The sequence below is a fragment of the Orbicella faveolata genome, unplaced genomic scaffold (assembly GCF_042242905.1).
Source record: "Orbicella faveolata isolate gen_17 unplaced genomic scaffold, um_ofav_v1 contig_35, whole genome shotgun sequence".
Classification (NCBI taxonomy): Eukaryota; Metazoa; Cnidaria; class Anthozoa; order Scleractinia; family Merulinidae; genus Orbicella; species Orbicella faveolata.
This window is the reverse complement of record NW_028301564.1, coordinates 17,185,659-17,199,881: the sequence shown is the minus strand read 5'-3', so window position 1 is coordinate 17,199,881 and position 14,223 is coordinate 17,185,659. Positions and strand designations below refer to the sequence as shown.

At 39.3% G+C, this 14,223-nt stretch overlaps 1 protein-coding gene across 1 annotated transcript in view; it reads left to right on the top strand.

The window, feature by feature from the left end:
- LOC110042170 (uncharacterized) overlaps nucleotides 1-14,223 on the top strand; it is a 43,445-nt gene that overhangs the window by 14,240 nt on the left and 14,982 nt on the right. The window contains exons 11-20 of the mRNA XM_089274192.1: nucleotides 934-1,040; nucleotides 2,711-2,786; nucleotides 3,448-3,519; nucleotides 4,285-8,115; nucleotides 9,047-9,364; nucleotides 9,921-10,511; nucleotides 11,155-11,225; nucleotides 11,325-11,688; nucleotides 12,042-12,186; nucleotides 12,499-12,622. Coding sequence (XP_089130318.1) covers nucleotides 934-1,040; nucleotides 2,711-2,786; nucleotides 3,448-3,519; nucleotides 4,285-8,115; nucleotides 9,047-9,364; nucleotides 9,921-10,511; nucleotides 11,155-11,225; nucleotides 11,325-11,688; nucleotides 12,042-12,186; nucleotides 12,499-12,622 — 5,699 coding nt within the window. The remainder of the gene's footprint in view (nucleotides 1-933; nucleotides 1,041-2,710; nucleotides 2,787-3,447; nucleotides 3,520-4,284; nucleotides 8,116-9,046; nucleotides 9,365-9,920; nucleotides 10,512-11,154; nucleotides 11,226-11,324; nucleotides 11,689-12,041; nucleotides 12,187-12,498; nucleotides 12,623-14,223) is intronic.

Below are 14,223 nucleotides of genomic sequence, written 5' to 3'. Positions count from 1 at the left end.
GGAGCACACTAATAATAAATCATAATAATAATAATGGACTGGCATCTCATCCAGGCGGGGGGGGGGGGGGGGTGTAGAAATGCTCCTAGTCATGGGATAAGCTCTGGCTGTATGGGCCACTTGGCTTGTATGCAGATTTTAGCTTTTTTACCTTACGACCACACTCATAATGTACATGTAGCTCTTACAAGACCCATTTATTTTCCTTGACTTGGGTGTAAAAGTTAAAATTTAAAACTAAGCAATAGCCAGTTGAACAAACTGCTTAGTTTTGTCCATAAAGGTTAAGGAAAATTGAACGGCTGTGGGGACAATTATGTCTGCCTGGTTTGACCATCTAATTGAAAGTTTTTTGTATTATAAAGAAATTCAGTTCAAATAGTTTTGCCCACCTGTGAAAACCAGTTGTCCTCCTGCTGAAAACATTAATGAAACCCCTGCCAGGGAGCTTCCTACAAAAGTGAAAAAAATAATAGTTCATAATAGTGGAAGTAGTTTTACTACTGTACTGGGAACAACATCCCACAGAAATGTATGTACCTACATGAAGAGTTGCATGGAAAAAGACCCTAAGTTACTTCTGATAGACTGCAAGATTATCCTAGCAAATTAGTTTCTGCATCTTTCTACAAAAAGGAGAATTTGGCACAAGATCAAGAGTCACTTGGGGCTTGTTTTTAACTGATTTGAAAGTGAAAAATATGCTGCAGTATAATCACTATAATCATTCGTTTCAGGCCATACACTTTTATTTGATAACAGTAGTAATTCAACAGAAAATTGTAAAAGATTTTTTTCTGTGTTTTGGCTGTTCCATTTTCATACACATTACCCGCACTGCTCTTACATTTTGTCAGCAAAAAAGTGATCTAAGCAAAACTAAATAATGATTGTCATCTCATAGAAAATGTTGCTTTTCTTTTCATTTTCCAGCATCCTTGGTAGGTGGTACTAGCTACTGGCACTGTGATTTACTTCCAGTTGAGGATGATCATGGAAAAATTCAAAAACTTGTCAAGTTTTTCCAAGAAAAAAAATGGGTAAGTAATATTTTCAGGGTTTGTATGGAGATTTGGGAATCTGGAAAAGCATGGAAATCTTAAGACAAGTTTAGCAGAACTGGAAAAGATTATAAAAATGAAATTATATAGACGTCCAGAGACATTACTCTGGGGTTACCAATTGCAACTGCTCAATATTTTAAGCTCAGTGGTTTAATTATTGAGGATAAAACAAGAAAACATGACATTTGAAAGGAAATTCAGTAATTATTACTCAAAATGTTAGGTTTGCTACCAATATTTTGATATCAGAGGAACCATATCATTATTCTCCAACTACTGAAACGTGAGGGTTATGTCTTGTGTTGATGTATATGATGGTAAAATATAACATTCAATTTAAGGTAATTCCCCATTATTGCATTGCACATCCCTACTGTGCATAATTTCACACATGATTAGCATACACATTAAAAAATGGCAGATTTTTCTTTATGGCTGGACCTCGCCATAGAGGTAAATCGTCATTTTCTCGCAAACGAGTATGGTGACCTATCATTTTTTCTGTTGTTTTGAACTGAGTAATAAATTTCTCTGTGTAAAATAAATATGGACCAATTCTCAGTGTAGAACAAAAAACAGTCGTTGGAAAGATGAATTTAGCAAGCAATCGTGACTACAATCATGGTGCTTATAAGGATTTTTTGGGTCTAAACAAGGTGCTGTTGCTCCTAAACGAACATAGGGCCCCCTCATTTTTATTTCGAAATTTAAGTTCCTATGATATAAACAATCAATTGGCAAAGTTTCACAAAAATCTCAGTGCAGGTGCTATTTCAGTGGAATGACCTCAAGAAATAGCAATGATTTTTGACCAATCAGCGTGCATATTTTCTAAATACACATTGTGAACCAATAAGTGATAGACGTTACTCAGAATGCAAGTGCATATAATGCAATGTATGTGACTCTGGTTGGGAGAAGTTCGAAATTTTTATCTCTACAAGCTTTTGTCAGTAGTTACTTAACAAAGAATCTACCAGAAGGACGTGTAACAAATGGACAAAAACTTTATACCGAGTTTATTTACATTGTATTACAAATTTCTGTGCAACGGTTTTAAATATATTCTCAAAAGAAATCATTGCTAGCAATAGAGAGTTTAAGCATGATGTTTATGGCAGATGGCAAACGGCAAAAATTACCTCTAATTTTTTATTCTTTTCCTGTAATCCTTAAATAAATCACACGGAAATAGAAAAATGTCTTCTACTATTCACCGCAAATACAAATATTTTCACTCTACTCTACAGACAGCTGAAGACAGACGGCAAAAGTTTCATTTTTGCCATTTGCCGTTTGACGTAATGTCATGCTTAATCTCTCTAATACCAAATGTCAAAAACAAATTTTGAAATTCATGTAAAACACATTCAAATACTGGTGAAATAAAACTGATGATAAAATTTTACCTGTGTTTGCACAATTTCTCTGAGCTTTGAAATTTATTTTCTCAAGTTCCCCTGCGAAATTCTTTTTGGTGTTACTTCAAGCAACTATTAATATCTTCAGGTTTTGGAAAATGCAAAAAGAACAGTAATATACTTTAAATTATTCTGGTACAAGGTTTTGTCCCTTTAAAAACTGAAATTGTTTGATTTCCTATCAGATTTCGTCTTAATTTCTTTTTCTGGTCTATTGTGTTTTAGGCTGGAATTGTGAAATGTCCTGATGCAAACAGAGTGATATTTCTAATTCCTACCTCTCAAATCACATTGGACCTGGGTGAGTACATAGTTTATAAGTGATTCTTATGCAATCCAGTGAAGGCTTTACTTGAAGGTTTGATGCCAATGTACAAATTCTCCCTACTCCTGATCTGCCTGCTTCTGATCATTAATCTTGACTGTAATGACGGTGGTTGTGTTTCTCCAACTGACTTGCATGTTTATGTGTCACTGCTAGTATTCCTTTTGTGATAAAATTTCCTTATTAATGTAGGGTTAGTATTAGTAGATCAGCCTTAGTTACATTGAGTAAATGCAATTTAACAGAGTTAACAACAAAGAGCGCAAGTCTTACCAGTAGAATTTAGGTATGCACATGTGCCAGGATTCCATGTGTTCTTGGACCATAGGGCATTGTAGCAGTTTTGCTTTAGTCAGCATTTTCCTAACTATGGAGACTCTTCCCAGAGGCTGTTTCCCCTCCCCTATCCCTCCCTCTCTTTCTACTGTTTTATCAGTGTGACGGGTTGCCTGTTTTGTCCCTTCTGTGTGGGGGCTCATTGCTGGGTTGCCAAGATGTCCCAGCTATGGGAGTGGTCTCTGTCTAGGAGCTAGTTGGCAATAGTGGAAGCTCCTGGATGTCTTCAGTACTCATCCTCCACTTTGCGAGGCAGTTGTCAACATACAATAAGAGCTATAACATTAATTTTGTTATGCAGGAATCACTGCAGTAGATTCACCTGCAACACTTCATGTTCTCCTCTATGTGAAGAACCAGAAAAGTAACAAAGGTGAGGGTTTGATCCAAAAGTCATTTCCTGTTCCTTTTTCGGGAGAAAAAAATGTTGCTGGGCAGCTTGCCATAGAAAAATATAGAATCATGCGGTAAAAATATGTATTTTCTTGTGTGTATTGTTTTTTCCAGTCCCTTTGATTTGGGTAAGTCAAATTTTGGGGCTTTCAGGCTTGGAAACCAAAATTTGTCATTACCCTTTAGATCAGTGCTTAAAACTTGTACCAAAGAATATACAATTTGTACTCAAGTTGGTAAGTATTGCTTGCCATGCCTGCTTTCTGGGAGCATGTCACCAGATGGTGTTCTGTGTCTTGTTGTATGACTTGTACAAATAGACCATTTTCATATTCTCAGCTTTGGACCGGAACTAGCTTGCAACTGAGACTAATGTGAGAGTCTTTTCAAATGTAAATGACTTTAATCTCTTTTCAATGATATTCCCCCACATGTGCCTTTATTGCAAGCTAGTCACAGTCCAATATTGAGAATACGAATGTGGCCTATTGATTTTGTGCAGAGAAAGCTGGAATAGCAGTAACTGCTTACTCTACAGAGAAAGAAAAATCAGTATTCTGCCTTGAACATGAAGATAATGGGACCACAAAGAAATCCCTTGCCTGATAGAAGATTGAATTTTTTTTAATTTCTAACATCATGCTCAGTTTATTATACTATGTGTGATCAAGCGTAAAAGCAACAAGTTTTGTTGAATATAGCTATTTTGGCTCTTAATTTGGTTGGTGTCCATTTTGTTTTTAAGGTAGTGAAATCAATAAGGCAGTAACAAGTGGTTCAGTAAGGGAGAAAGACTCGCGAGATGTAAACAAAATTCAAAAGGAACTGAAAAGACAGTTAAGTCATCAGGTTGAAGTCAAGGAGAAGCCTACTGAACATAGAAGACTTAGTCTGGATTCTGCAAGGCCAGCAGTTGCGTCAGCTTCTAGTAGCAACGATCCTCGGGATGTTCCTGAATTTGCTTTGCAATCAAACGAGCAAGCGGTGCAGTGGAAGAGTGCAGTTGAAAATTGGCTCAGCAGGCCACATCCTTTAGGAGGTACAGAAGCAGATTTGCAAAAGGCAGTAGCTAGCAGTGGTAATGTTTTGAAAATGGCTCACTTGTCATCTTCTGTAGCACATGTTCCAAAGCCAAGAGTACCCATGGCAGAAACACCACTTAACATTCCTTTTCAAGCTGTGCATGTAAGATCTAGTGGTAGCACAGAGCAATATAGAGTGATTTCTGGACAGCAAGATGCAAGTGCAAAATCCAGTGTTAGTGCCAAAGAGTACAGGGTGATTTCTGGAAGGCAAGATGGGGATGCAAGATTTAGTGTTAGCACAAAAGAACACAAAGTGATTTCTGGGCAACAAGATGGGCATGCAAGACTTGCTGGAAATGCAGAACAGCACAGATTGTTTGTAGGAGAGCACAGTGATATAATAGCAAGGCAGGTGAAAGAGGACAATGTTATCAAGAAAGATGCCAAACCATCTGTCACACCTGTAATAATACGAAAAGAAGAACACAGAGAAGATCCGCGGTTAAAGATAAGGCGTTCTCTTGATGAGCAACTAAACACAGGGCTAAAATCACCAAATATGCCACAGGTTAGTCATGGTACTCCATACAATGCAGAAGAAGCTTTGCAAGCACAGGGTGTCAAACTGGAATCTACCTCCATTGCACCAGTAATGACATCAACAACACCATCTACTCTACAAATGAAATATCAAGTAGATGATAAATCCATAAGGGAGCTGTTAGACAAAATAAATGTACAAAAAACGGAAGAATCAACCTATAAAGTAGCACTTGACGATGGCACAAGGAGAGCTCTGGAAGTGATGAAGCAGCAAGGGGCAAAGAAGAGTAAATCAGAGTTGCCAGAAACTGAAATGATTGTGATGGATGCAAACACTGATGGTAAGTTGGACACTGAAGTATGCACAAGAGATGACAAGCCTGTCAAGAGAAGTAGCACAAATGGTACTGCAGCAGAGGATAATGTGAAGAGAATTAAAATCAATAATGTCAATCCAGTACGTGATAACATGTCAACTGTCAAAGGAGTAGCGCCAACACCATTATCCAGAGAAGAACTGGCAAAGCATGGTGAAAAAGGTAAAGGAATTAGGCAGCCTCACAGACAAAGATCTGAAAAGAAACCACAAAAAAATTCCAATGTGAAGGAACCCAAAAACCCAAATGATTCTTCTACTGGCCAAGAACCAACAAAGCCAGTTGTGGAGACCACAGTGCCAGAATTGTTAGAGGCTCCTTTTCCCAAAATTTTGTCTCCTGAGAGTTTGAAAAGCCCACCAACTTCTGTTTTGATGTCCAAAGCACCCAAGGTGAAGTTGATTCTAAGGAGCAAAGACTCTAAAGATGTTGATGCACAGTCACGTGGTAACAGTAGGAACTCCTCTGAAGGTGCTCTGGCAAAGCAGACCAATGCAGCAGAGGATGAACAAAAAGGTGATTTGGAGAGAGACAGAAAGTTGATTGATTCACCAGTGTCCATGGATATAAGTCCCCAGTCTACCACACCAAGTTTGCCAGAATCAGTTAGCCCTATAACTGTAGTATCCTCAAAAGGGCGATACCAAATGCCAGTACCACCTACTGCAACTCCGACAACCCTGGTGCATTCTGCACAGTCATATTCAGCACCAGTGTCTTCATCCTTTCCATTTAGTCCACCTCTTCCTGAAGGTCCATATAGGAGCACAATTTTACCACCGCCAAGACCTCCCCCTCTAGGCCAGCAACCAGTTCATCCCATGCCATTTGTTCCTCCATTGCCAACTGCATCTTCAAGTGTTACCACTCCATCTCTGCCTGGTGCCCCACCTTCATTAAAAAGTCCTACAGTATCCTCTGCACCATCTGGTGGATCTTTGTCTTGCAATCCTTCCTTTCAAGATGCCTCCTCTTTTGTGCCACATTCTGCTGTTCCAGCAAGTTCTGTCTCTCCAGCCGCTTCTGTACCACCTACCATAGGGGCCTTTGCTGGTGGTCCATCATATCCACCCCCACCATCTACACATCCTGTGAGTGTCCAAAGAAAAAGCAGTATAGATGCATTGCCTAGTCCTGCATCCTCATCTGCTGGACAATTTCCTACAACATTTCCTGGTCAACAGTGGACAGGTGCTCTTCCACACAGTCAGGGATTTGTATTTCCAACCAGTGCGGCTCATCCTCCAGTACCACCAACTGAAGTGCTGCGGTGGCCCACAAGACCAGGCCTCCCACGGCCGGTTCTCCCCCCAACACCTGGGAGACCGCTTCATGTTTTCCCACAACAGTTAGCAGGTCCTCCACAAACTACACTCTTTCAAAGGTCACTGGGTGAGATTCCTGTTCGACAGCCACAAGGGGGAGGATTTGTGCCAATTAGAGTTCCAAGATTTCATACACCACCTGTGCCACCTGTAAGAACAGCACAAATAACATCAGTACGTCCCATGTTTGGTGCAGTGCCTGTGCCACCTCAATTCCAGCCACACCTTACTTATCAACATCCGCCTCCTATTGGATACTGGCTCGCTCCTTTAAAGCCACCAGCTGGGCATAGTGGAAAAACAGTGGGTCATGTGGGTCGTATGCCCTCTCACTCACCAGCCCAGAAACATTCAAAGGAGTTACAACAAACATCTCCATCATTGTCTAAGAAAAATAAAGACCCCAGTGTTGAAAAAGCACAGAATGAAAACCGAGAACAGAACAAGGAAAATTCCAACGATGCTGGCTCAGAAGGTCCTAAAAGCAATGTGTCTGTTCAGAAGGGGGATGACAAAGAAAAGTCAAATGCTCAGTTAGAGAAGCAGAGAGAAGTTGCTGTAAGCAAGGTAGAAGTGACTGATGTTGATACTACAAAGGAGGACAAGGTGGTAACAGCCACCAGCAATGACAAGAAAGCAACAGCCAGCACAGATAAAGAGAGTAAAAGTGAAGCTGTTGAGGAATCTGTTGTTGGTAGTGCAAAGCAGCTTAGTAGAGACACAGATGAGGTAAAAGTCCAAGATTCAGAGACACTGAGTTTTGATCAGACTCTGCCCCAAGAGCCACTGAAACCATCAAGTAAATGTGAATTAGCTTCTGATTCATCTGCCGATAAAGAAAATCAAATTCCGGAAGGACAACCAGGAGAGTCCAACAGGGATGATTCGACAGAACAAAGAAGTAAAAGTTTGCAAGGAAGTGATGTTGCTGATAGTGTTTCAAGTAAAGTATGCATTGAAGTTGAGGAGCCTAGTGAAATGGCTGCCAATGAATTTAAAGATTCCAGTTCTCAATTTACACCAGAGCTCTCCAGCAACTTTGGTGAGGAGCACATTGATGTTTCAGGCAGTGGCAACATTGCAGAGGTTGTTGACATCGACTGTCTGCCCACAATAACTTATCAAACTGAGGCAGAACGCAAGGGATTCAAAGCCAGAAGTAAAATTTATGACATTCTCAGACAAAATGCCCAACAGACGAGATCTGAAACAGATTCAGCTGACCAGGAAGTGGTTGAGGACTTAGATGATCCTGACAATCCAGATCCCTGCGCAATGGAGGAGGATCTCAATGCTGATGACGAAGGTGGGGACAGAATGAAGTTAGAGAGTTATGGAGGCAGAGAGAGAAACCAGCCAGCTAGAGGGTGCTGTCATGCATGTACTAGGCAGAACAATGTTTTGTTACATTTGCAAACTTTCAAGTGTTCATTGGGCAGTTAATTAGTATAGGTGATAATGACTGCTAGCACAATCAGGGATTTACACTATGAGCGATAATTGCTTAAGCTTGGGTCAGTGCAATTTGAAATAATTTTAAAATACTTATTACAAATATCGTAAATCTTAAATTATTTAAGATTTCATACAATTAGTCATTCATTTTGCGACTGAGAAAGTGATAAACGTATAAGTATTATTTTGTGTTGCTGTGCAAATTAAATACAAACAATAAATTGGCCTGCTCTCAGCCAATCACAATGAAGTATTTTTCTCAATCATGTAATGATAATAAAAAGAATAATCAATTAGTTTGACAAGGTTACTGATGGTCACAGTCCCTGCCTGAAGAAAGATGATTTGGGCACCGGTGTCTTGCTGTGGTGATTCTTTCTGGTTTGCCCTCTTCTGCAGGACACATTTTTACTGGAATTTAAGAAGAGAGAAAATTTTATTCAGTTAAGGATAACAGTTGATTTTGAATTTTGAATTCCCTCCTGTTTTGAACTCGAAACAATTTCCCATGGATTTGTTCTTTAATAAACTATAAGCTATTTCAAACACCTGCTATTTTGAATTATTTTTGATTTCCCTGAGAGTTTGAAATAGTGGGTTTCAATTGTATGTACAAAACATTTCAAGTGTTTATGGTTCAAGTGTCCTTTCTACTTTACAAACATTTTAGTTGGTAATGTTAGACTTACCTAGCTTGTAAAAATAAAATTAATGCTGGAAGGCTGTCACAGAATAGATTTACGATCTTGTTTATTTTGACTTCTGATTTACTTTACCTCAAGGTATCGCAGAGGAGGAAAAATTGTTATTCAGTGGAGAGGAGAGCACTGCAGGTGAACAGGCAGTCCATTTGGATAGTGGATTGCGTGTTGTCCAGCTTCTCGAGCTTGATAGAATCCATGACAAGGACAAGGAAGGAGACTGTGAAGAGTCTGCAGCCTTGGGTTCAAATGTAGAACATGAAAATGGACAACCTCAAGAGGAACTTCCAAGTCAACTGCCCTCTCATGAGAAACAACAAGAAATGTTACCTAGGGACAGTGAATTTGAAGACATCAGTGATGTGTCAGATGAAGGGACACCTGAAAGAGACCTTCCTGGTAAGTAGCCTTTACATTGGATTTAAGTCTGCAGTGATAGGCATCCATCCTGTGGAATTATCTACTATTATAAAAGTAACTTTCTGATAGACTTCATTAATGTGGGCTATCCTTGACTTCACCTAATAGAGGCATTAATAAATGGAAACCAAAGTAGTGTTTTGACACAAATCAGGTAAAAGTGTGTTGCTATTGTGGTGAGACATATAAACTTCAGTTCTAATAAAAGTTTGATTTTGATTTGATTTTGATTTGATTTTGATCAGTTGCCTTTTTGGTGCAAACATTTAAAAACAACAACAGAAAACAGCACATGAAAGCTAGTACTTCGTGAATGTTCTGTTTGAACTATCATATACTAGGATTCTATCCAGAGAACCTTGTACAACAAGAAGCTGGAAGTACCGCTCTAGAGCATTCATTCGAACCAGCCTGCATTAAAGTTTCATCCACACTGTACTTAAAAGGTAGAATCACACTGAATTAGGTTTCAAAGGGTTGATAGTATTAACCAGAGCTTCATTCTGTTTTTTTTTTTCCCCTTTTGTTCCTCCAGGGTTTGGCTCTGTGGATATAGAACAGTTGTGGTCATCTAACGCAGTGGATACTTCTGTACCAGAATCAGAGGCAGCTCCCATAGATACTGTTCACAGCACTGTACCAGTATTAGAGGCAGCTCCTGTGGGTACTCTTGACAGAAATGTACCAGTATCGGAGACTGCTCCCATGGATACTGCTGACAGTACAGTATCTGAGGCTGCTCCAGAGCTACTTCCCAAGGAAGTGTCCAAACCAAAGGCTGAAGTTGTACATAATGAGGCAGATAGCTCAAGCTCTACGACAAAGAAGCACGACATGCGCAAAAGGCACATAACTGTTCAGTCGCAGAAGAGGAAAAGATGGGACAGTACTAGTGAAGACACTGATGCTAACAAATATTCCTCCTCATCAAAAAGAAGTAAAAGGAATACACATAGGAGAAGCAGCCGCAGGAAATCTCCTGATCGACGCGAAACTGTGAGCAGTTCAAGGAAAGGTGAAAGGGCTAGACGGACATCTGAGTCCAGTGTGGCAAAATCTGACACCCCTTCACGCCGCATTGTTAGTGGTGTTAAAGGTGGATCCCTGCAGATTACCATTTTACGAGGTCAGCAAAGTTTGTGGTTGATTATCTTATTTGCGGACAAGGGGGGTGGAAAATTGTTATACTTCTTAAGATATTCAAAGAAAGAATGACAACAACCTACCCGAAAATAATAAAATTTGATTGCTTTATTAGTTTACTTGTTCAACTGCCCAGAAAACTAATATTAGCTTCTTCCTTTACACGTGTGTATAATGTATGTGTTTGCTCCCTCTTTTGGTATTTTTTATTTTTGTTTCTTTTGGCACCAAAATGGTTGTGAAAAGATCTTATTAGGAATGTTCTGTGATTGATTACCCCTGGAGCAATATTTTGACACTATTTTCATTGATGCACACATGGTCTGCAATGTTGTTGTCACTAATCACATTGCTCAGCTACATTATAAATAGTGCTATTTATGGGTAGAAACCCATTTCGGTCAGAGTTAAAAGACACTTCTGTTTTGTTGATGTGGTTATTGGAGAACAGAAATCAGTCTTGTCCAAATGATATGTTGTATATTTGGGGTTGGGTTGATGTTGATATATTTTGAAAAAGCCGTGCAACGTAAACGGAAATGTGGAGCATAGCTCAAGTACATGGCACAAGTGGAGAAATTCCACTGTGCAATTTAATAATGTGAGCATTATTTTCCTTTCTTTAGACACTAAATCTCAAGAAATGCAAGTGAAAGAAGAAGAAGCAATCTTACGTGAAACACAAAAAATTGAAGAAGTGAGTACTGCAAAACGAAATAGAAAAATTGCTTGAATAAATAGAAAAAATTAATAAAAACTGATTTAGATTAAACCCATTTTTTCATCAAAAACAAAGAGAAATCCATTAGCTGACGTGGAGTACAGTGACCTCGAAGACATCAGTCCAGGGAGACTCAGTTCAGACGACGAAAGTCCAGCCACCCCACCCACCCCAGAGACGGCAATTCCAGCCATGGACTTCACTCATCCAAGCCTGGGATTCTGGGCTGCACCACTTAAAACAAACGAACCAACTGTGAGTGGCTCTGCTGTTGCTGAAGAGCACCAGGTGTCTGGTAAAGAAATCTTGGCCCCACTAACTCATTCATCTCATCTGGAAGAGTGTCCTGTTGATATTGAACCAAGTCAAGTGCGATATCCCCTGGGAGAAGTAAAATTCTATGAGGACGAACCATTTATTGGGCAGTCATCTTGGCCAGGTTAGTTTACGTCTAATTCTGATTTAGTAGTCTTAAAATAGGAATACTCCATGCAAAACTACAAATGTACATTTGCAAAAAAGGGACAATGTGATTTGAACAAAGCTAGCCAAATTAACAGATATCACAACTTTGCTTTTAGTCCAAATGTTTGGCAGAAATAAATGTATAGTTGATAAAATAAAAATTACCCTCTAAATCACCCCACCCCCCACTAAATAAGCCCCCCTCCCCCCCCCCAAAAAAGTTCAATAACTGCTTAACTAGGATATTTTGTAACTAACTCCATGGGAGTTTATTTGAGGAAATACAGTATGTTCATCTTTGATCTTTTTTTTTGGTATTATCTTTAGCTGAAGGCTTCTTCTGCCAAACTACGACCTCTGAAGAACGTGACTTGGTGAGTCAAAGAGTGGAGAAAGACCCCTTTCTGCTAGATGATAGTGTTGGTCGCTATCTCTCACGTTCCTCACAAGAGAGTGAGGAGGACATTACAAGGTATGTTAATTTTAAAAGAGCTACATCACAGTTTGCGCGTCTTGAGAAGTTTAGCCTAAATTTTTCAATAGTCTGACTCTACAACTTTGTCATTCCTAATCCGTCTCAATCTTCTCCATTCTTACCCATCCTTTTTCCTTAGTGGGTTATTATTAGCTCTTTGGTGTTTTTCCATCTTAGTGAACTATCATTTTCAGGTTCCCTTCAATTTAAAGGTAATTTTGTCCAGGGCTAAAATATCTCAAAATACCTTGGCTAAGCTCCTTTAATTTTCTCAAGTACTGCCTCACCCCGTTTTTTGTTCCCTCAAAGGTACACTCAAGAGTTTCCTCAGTCTGAAGTGTTCGAGTATGGACATGGGGTAAGAGATCATTTGCAAGCACAAGAAAAGCTATATAGGAGCAGTGGCCATGCGCAGTCCAGAGGAATTCAGAAGGTAGAATAATTTTTTTTATTATTGTCATACAACCATATGTTGGGTATGCCTCATCAAGATCATTTCAATCAACTTTTGATCAATGTTCGTCACTTTTTTAAGAAAAAGTAAACATGAAAGTGAAGAATGATCATCGCGGTAAATTTTCCAATATGAGCAATTGGAAAGAAGAAGCCCGAAAAAATCAGGTCTTCAACGGGATACGAACCCGTGACCTCCGCGATACCGGTGCGAGCATCGCACCGGTATCGCGGAGGTCACGGGTTCGAATCCCGTTGAAGCCCTGATTTTTTCAGGCTTCTTCTTTCCAATTGCTTATATTGGAAAATTTAGTGCGATGATCACTCTTCACTTTCATCTACAACCGCAGTTCATATGAATTATTTCATATAAACTTCACATCAAAAAGTAAACATGTTCCTTGTTTGTATCGAGTTAAAGAAACATGAGTGGTAGTTTGGGAGAACGAGAAGTGCTGTGGGAACACGATCCGAGAGGCAAGTGTTTCCGCAGCTCTTTTTCGACTTCTCCCAAATTTTCATGAATGTTTCTATTAAACAATTAGATTATGAGCTCGAGATTTCTATCGCGTGCTAGTTGACTAGGGCACAGCCCGAGTCAACTACACGCAAAGAAATCGAGAGCGAATAATCTAATTGTTTTGTATAAATCTACTAGTCATTCAAAACTTTATCTAAATCCTCTTCACAGACACTTCGAAAGCGCCATGAAGTGGCCACTATTTTGTTAACAAGGGTACACTGCTACCCTACTCACTAGCTATCACAATAGATTGTGAGTAGCAAAGCCAATCAGAGAACGGCATTCGTGATAGAACGCTAGTAGATTTATACTAGAAACACGGAGAACTTCAACATGTTCTCTATTTCCTTTAGATAACACAATAATGAAAAAAGAAAACAGTGTCTTTACTTTGATCATCAAAATGTGAATTGTTTCTCTTTGCTCGCATCAACATTACGTCAACAGCTCATGCTAGTTCGGTGTTTCTGTTGAGTTATACAAACGCGATTTTTAACCAATCAGGGTGCATATTTTCTTTAGGCTATTTCCTAACTGTGAATAGTATATGACTATCCACGTATTGGTGCTGTCACAGTAAACAACATCGAAAGTAAATCATGAAAGATGGTAAATTTTGAGCGAATGATAAAGAGAATTTTTTTTCTTTGTACGTGCACGAGACAAGGGAAAAAAAATCTAAGGCCTGACAGAATTCCCAGCTACCAATAGTGCTTGCAAAATGCGTTCTTAAAATAGCCGAGATGCTTGTGTTTAGATGAGAGGATGTAAACACGGTTGTGACATTTAAGATTCGCGTGTATTCTTGAGGAATACTTTATAAAAGCAATAGAGTAGTTTTCCCGTGGTTACATAGCCTCATCCTGGGGAGTTAGAAGAATTCTCAAAGTTTATGCAAACCCTCTACTGCATCTTGGCCTGCATGTCGAGGGTATCTAAAGCTGTTGTTGATGATGATAACTGTCTCAAATTCTCCGATCCCCCTCCTGTTTTAGATGAGGCTATGTAAACACTGAGAAAGTGCTCTATTGCTTAAATGATATCGCACATTTCTTTAT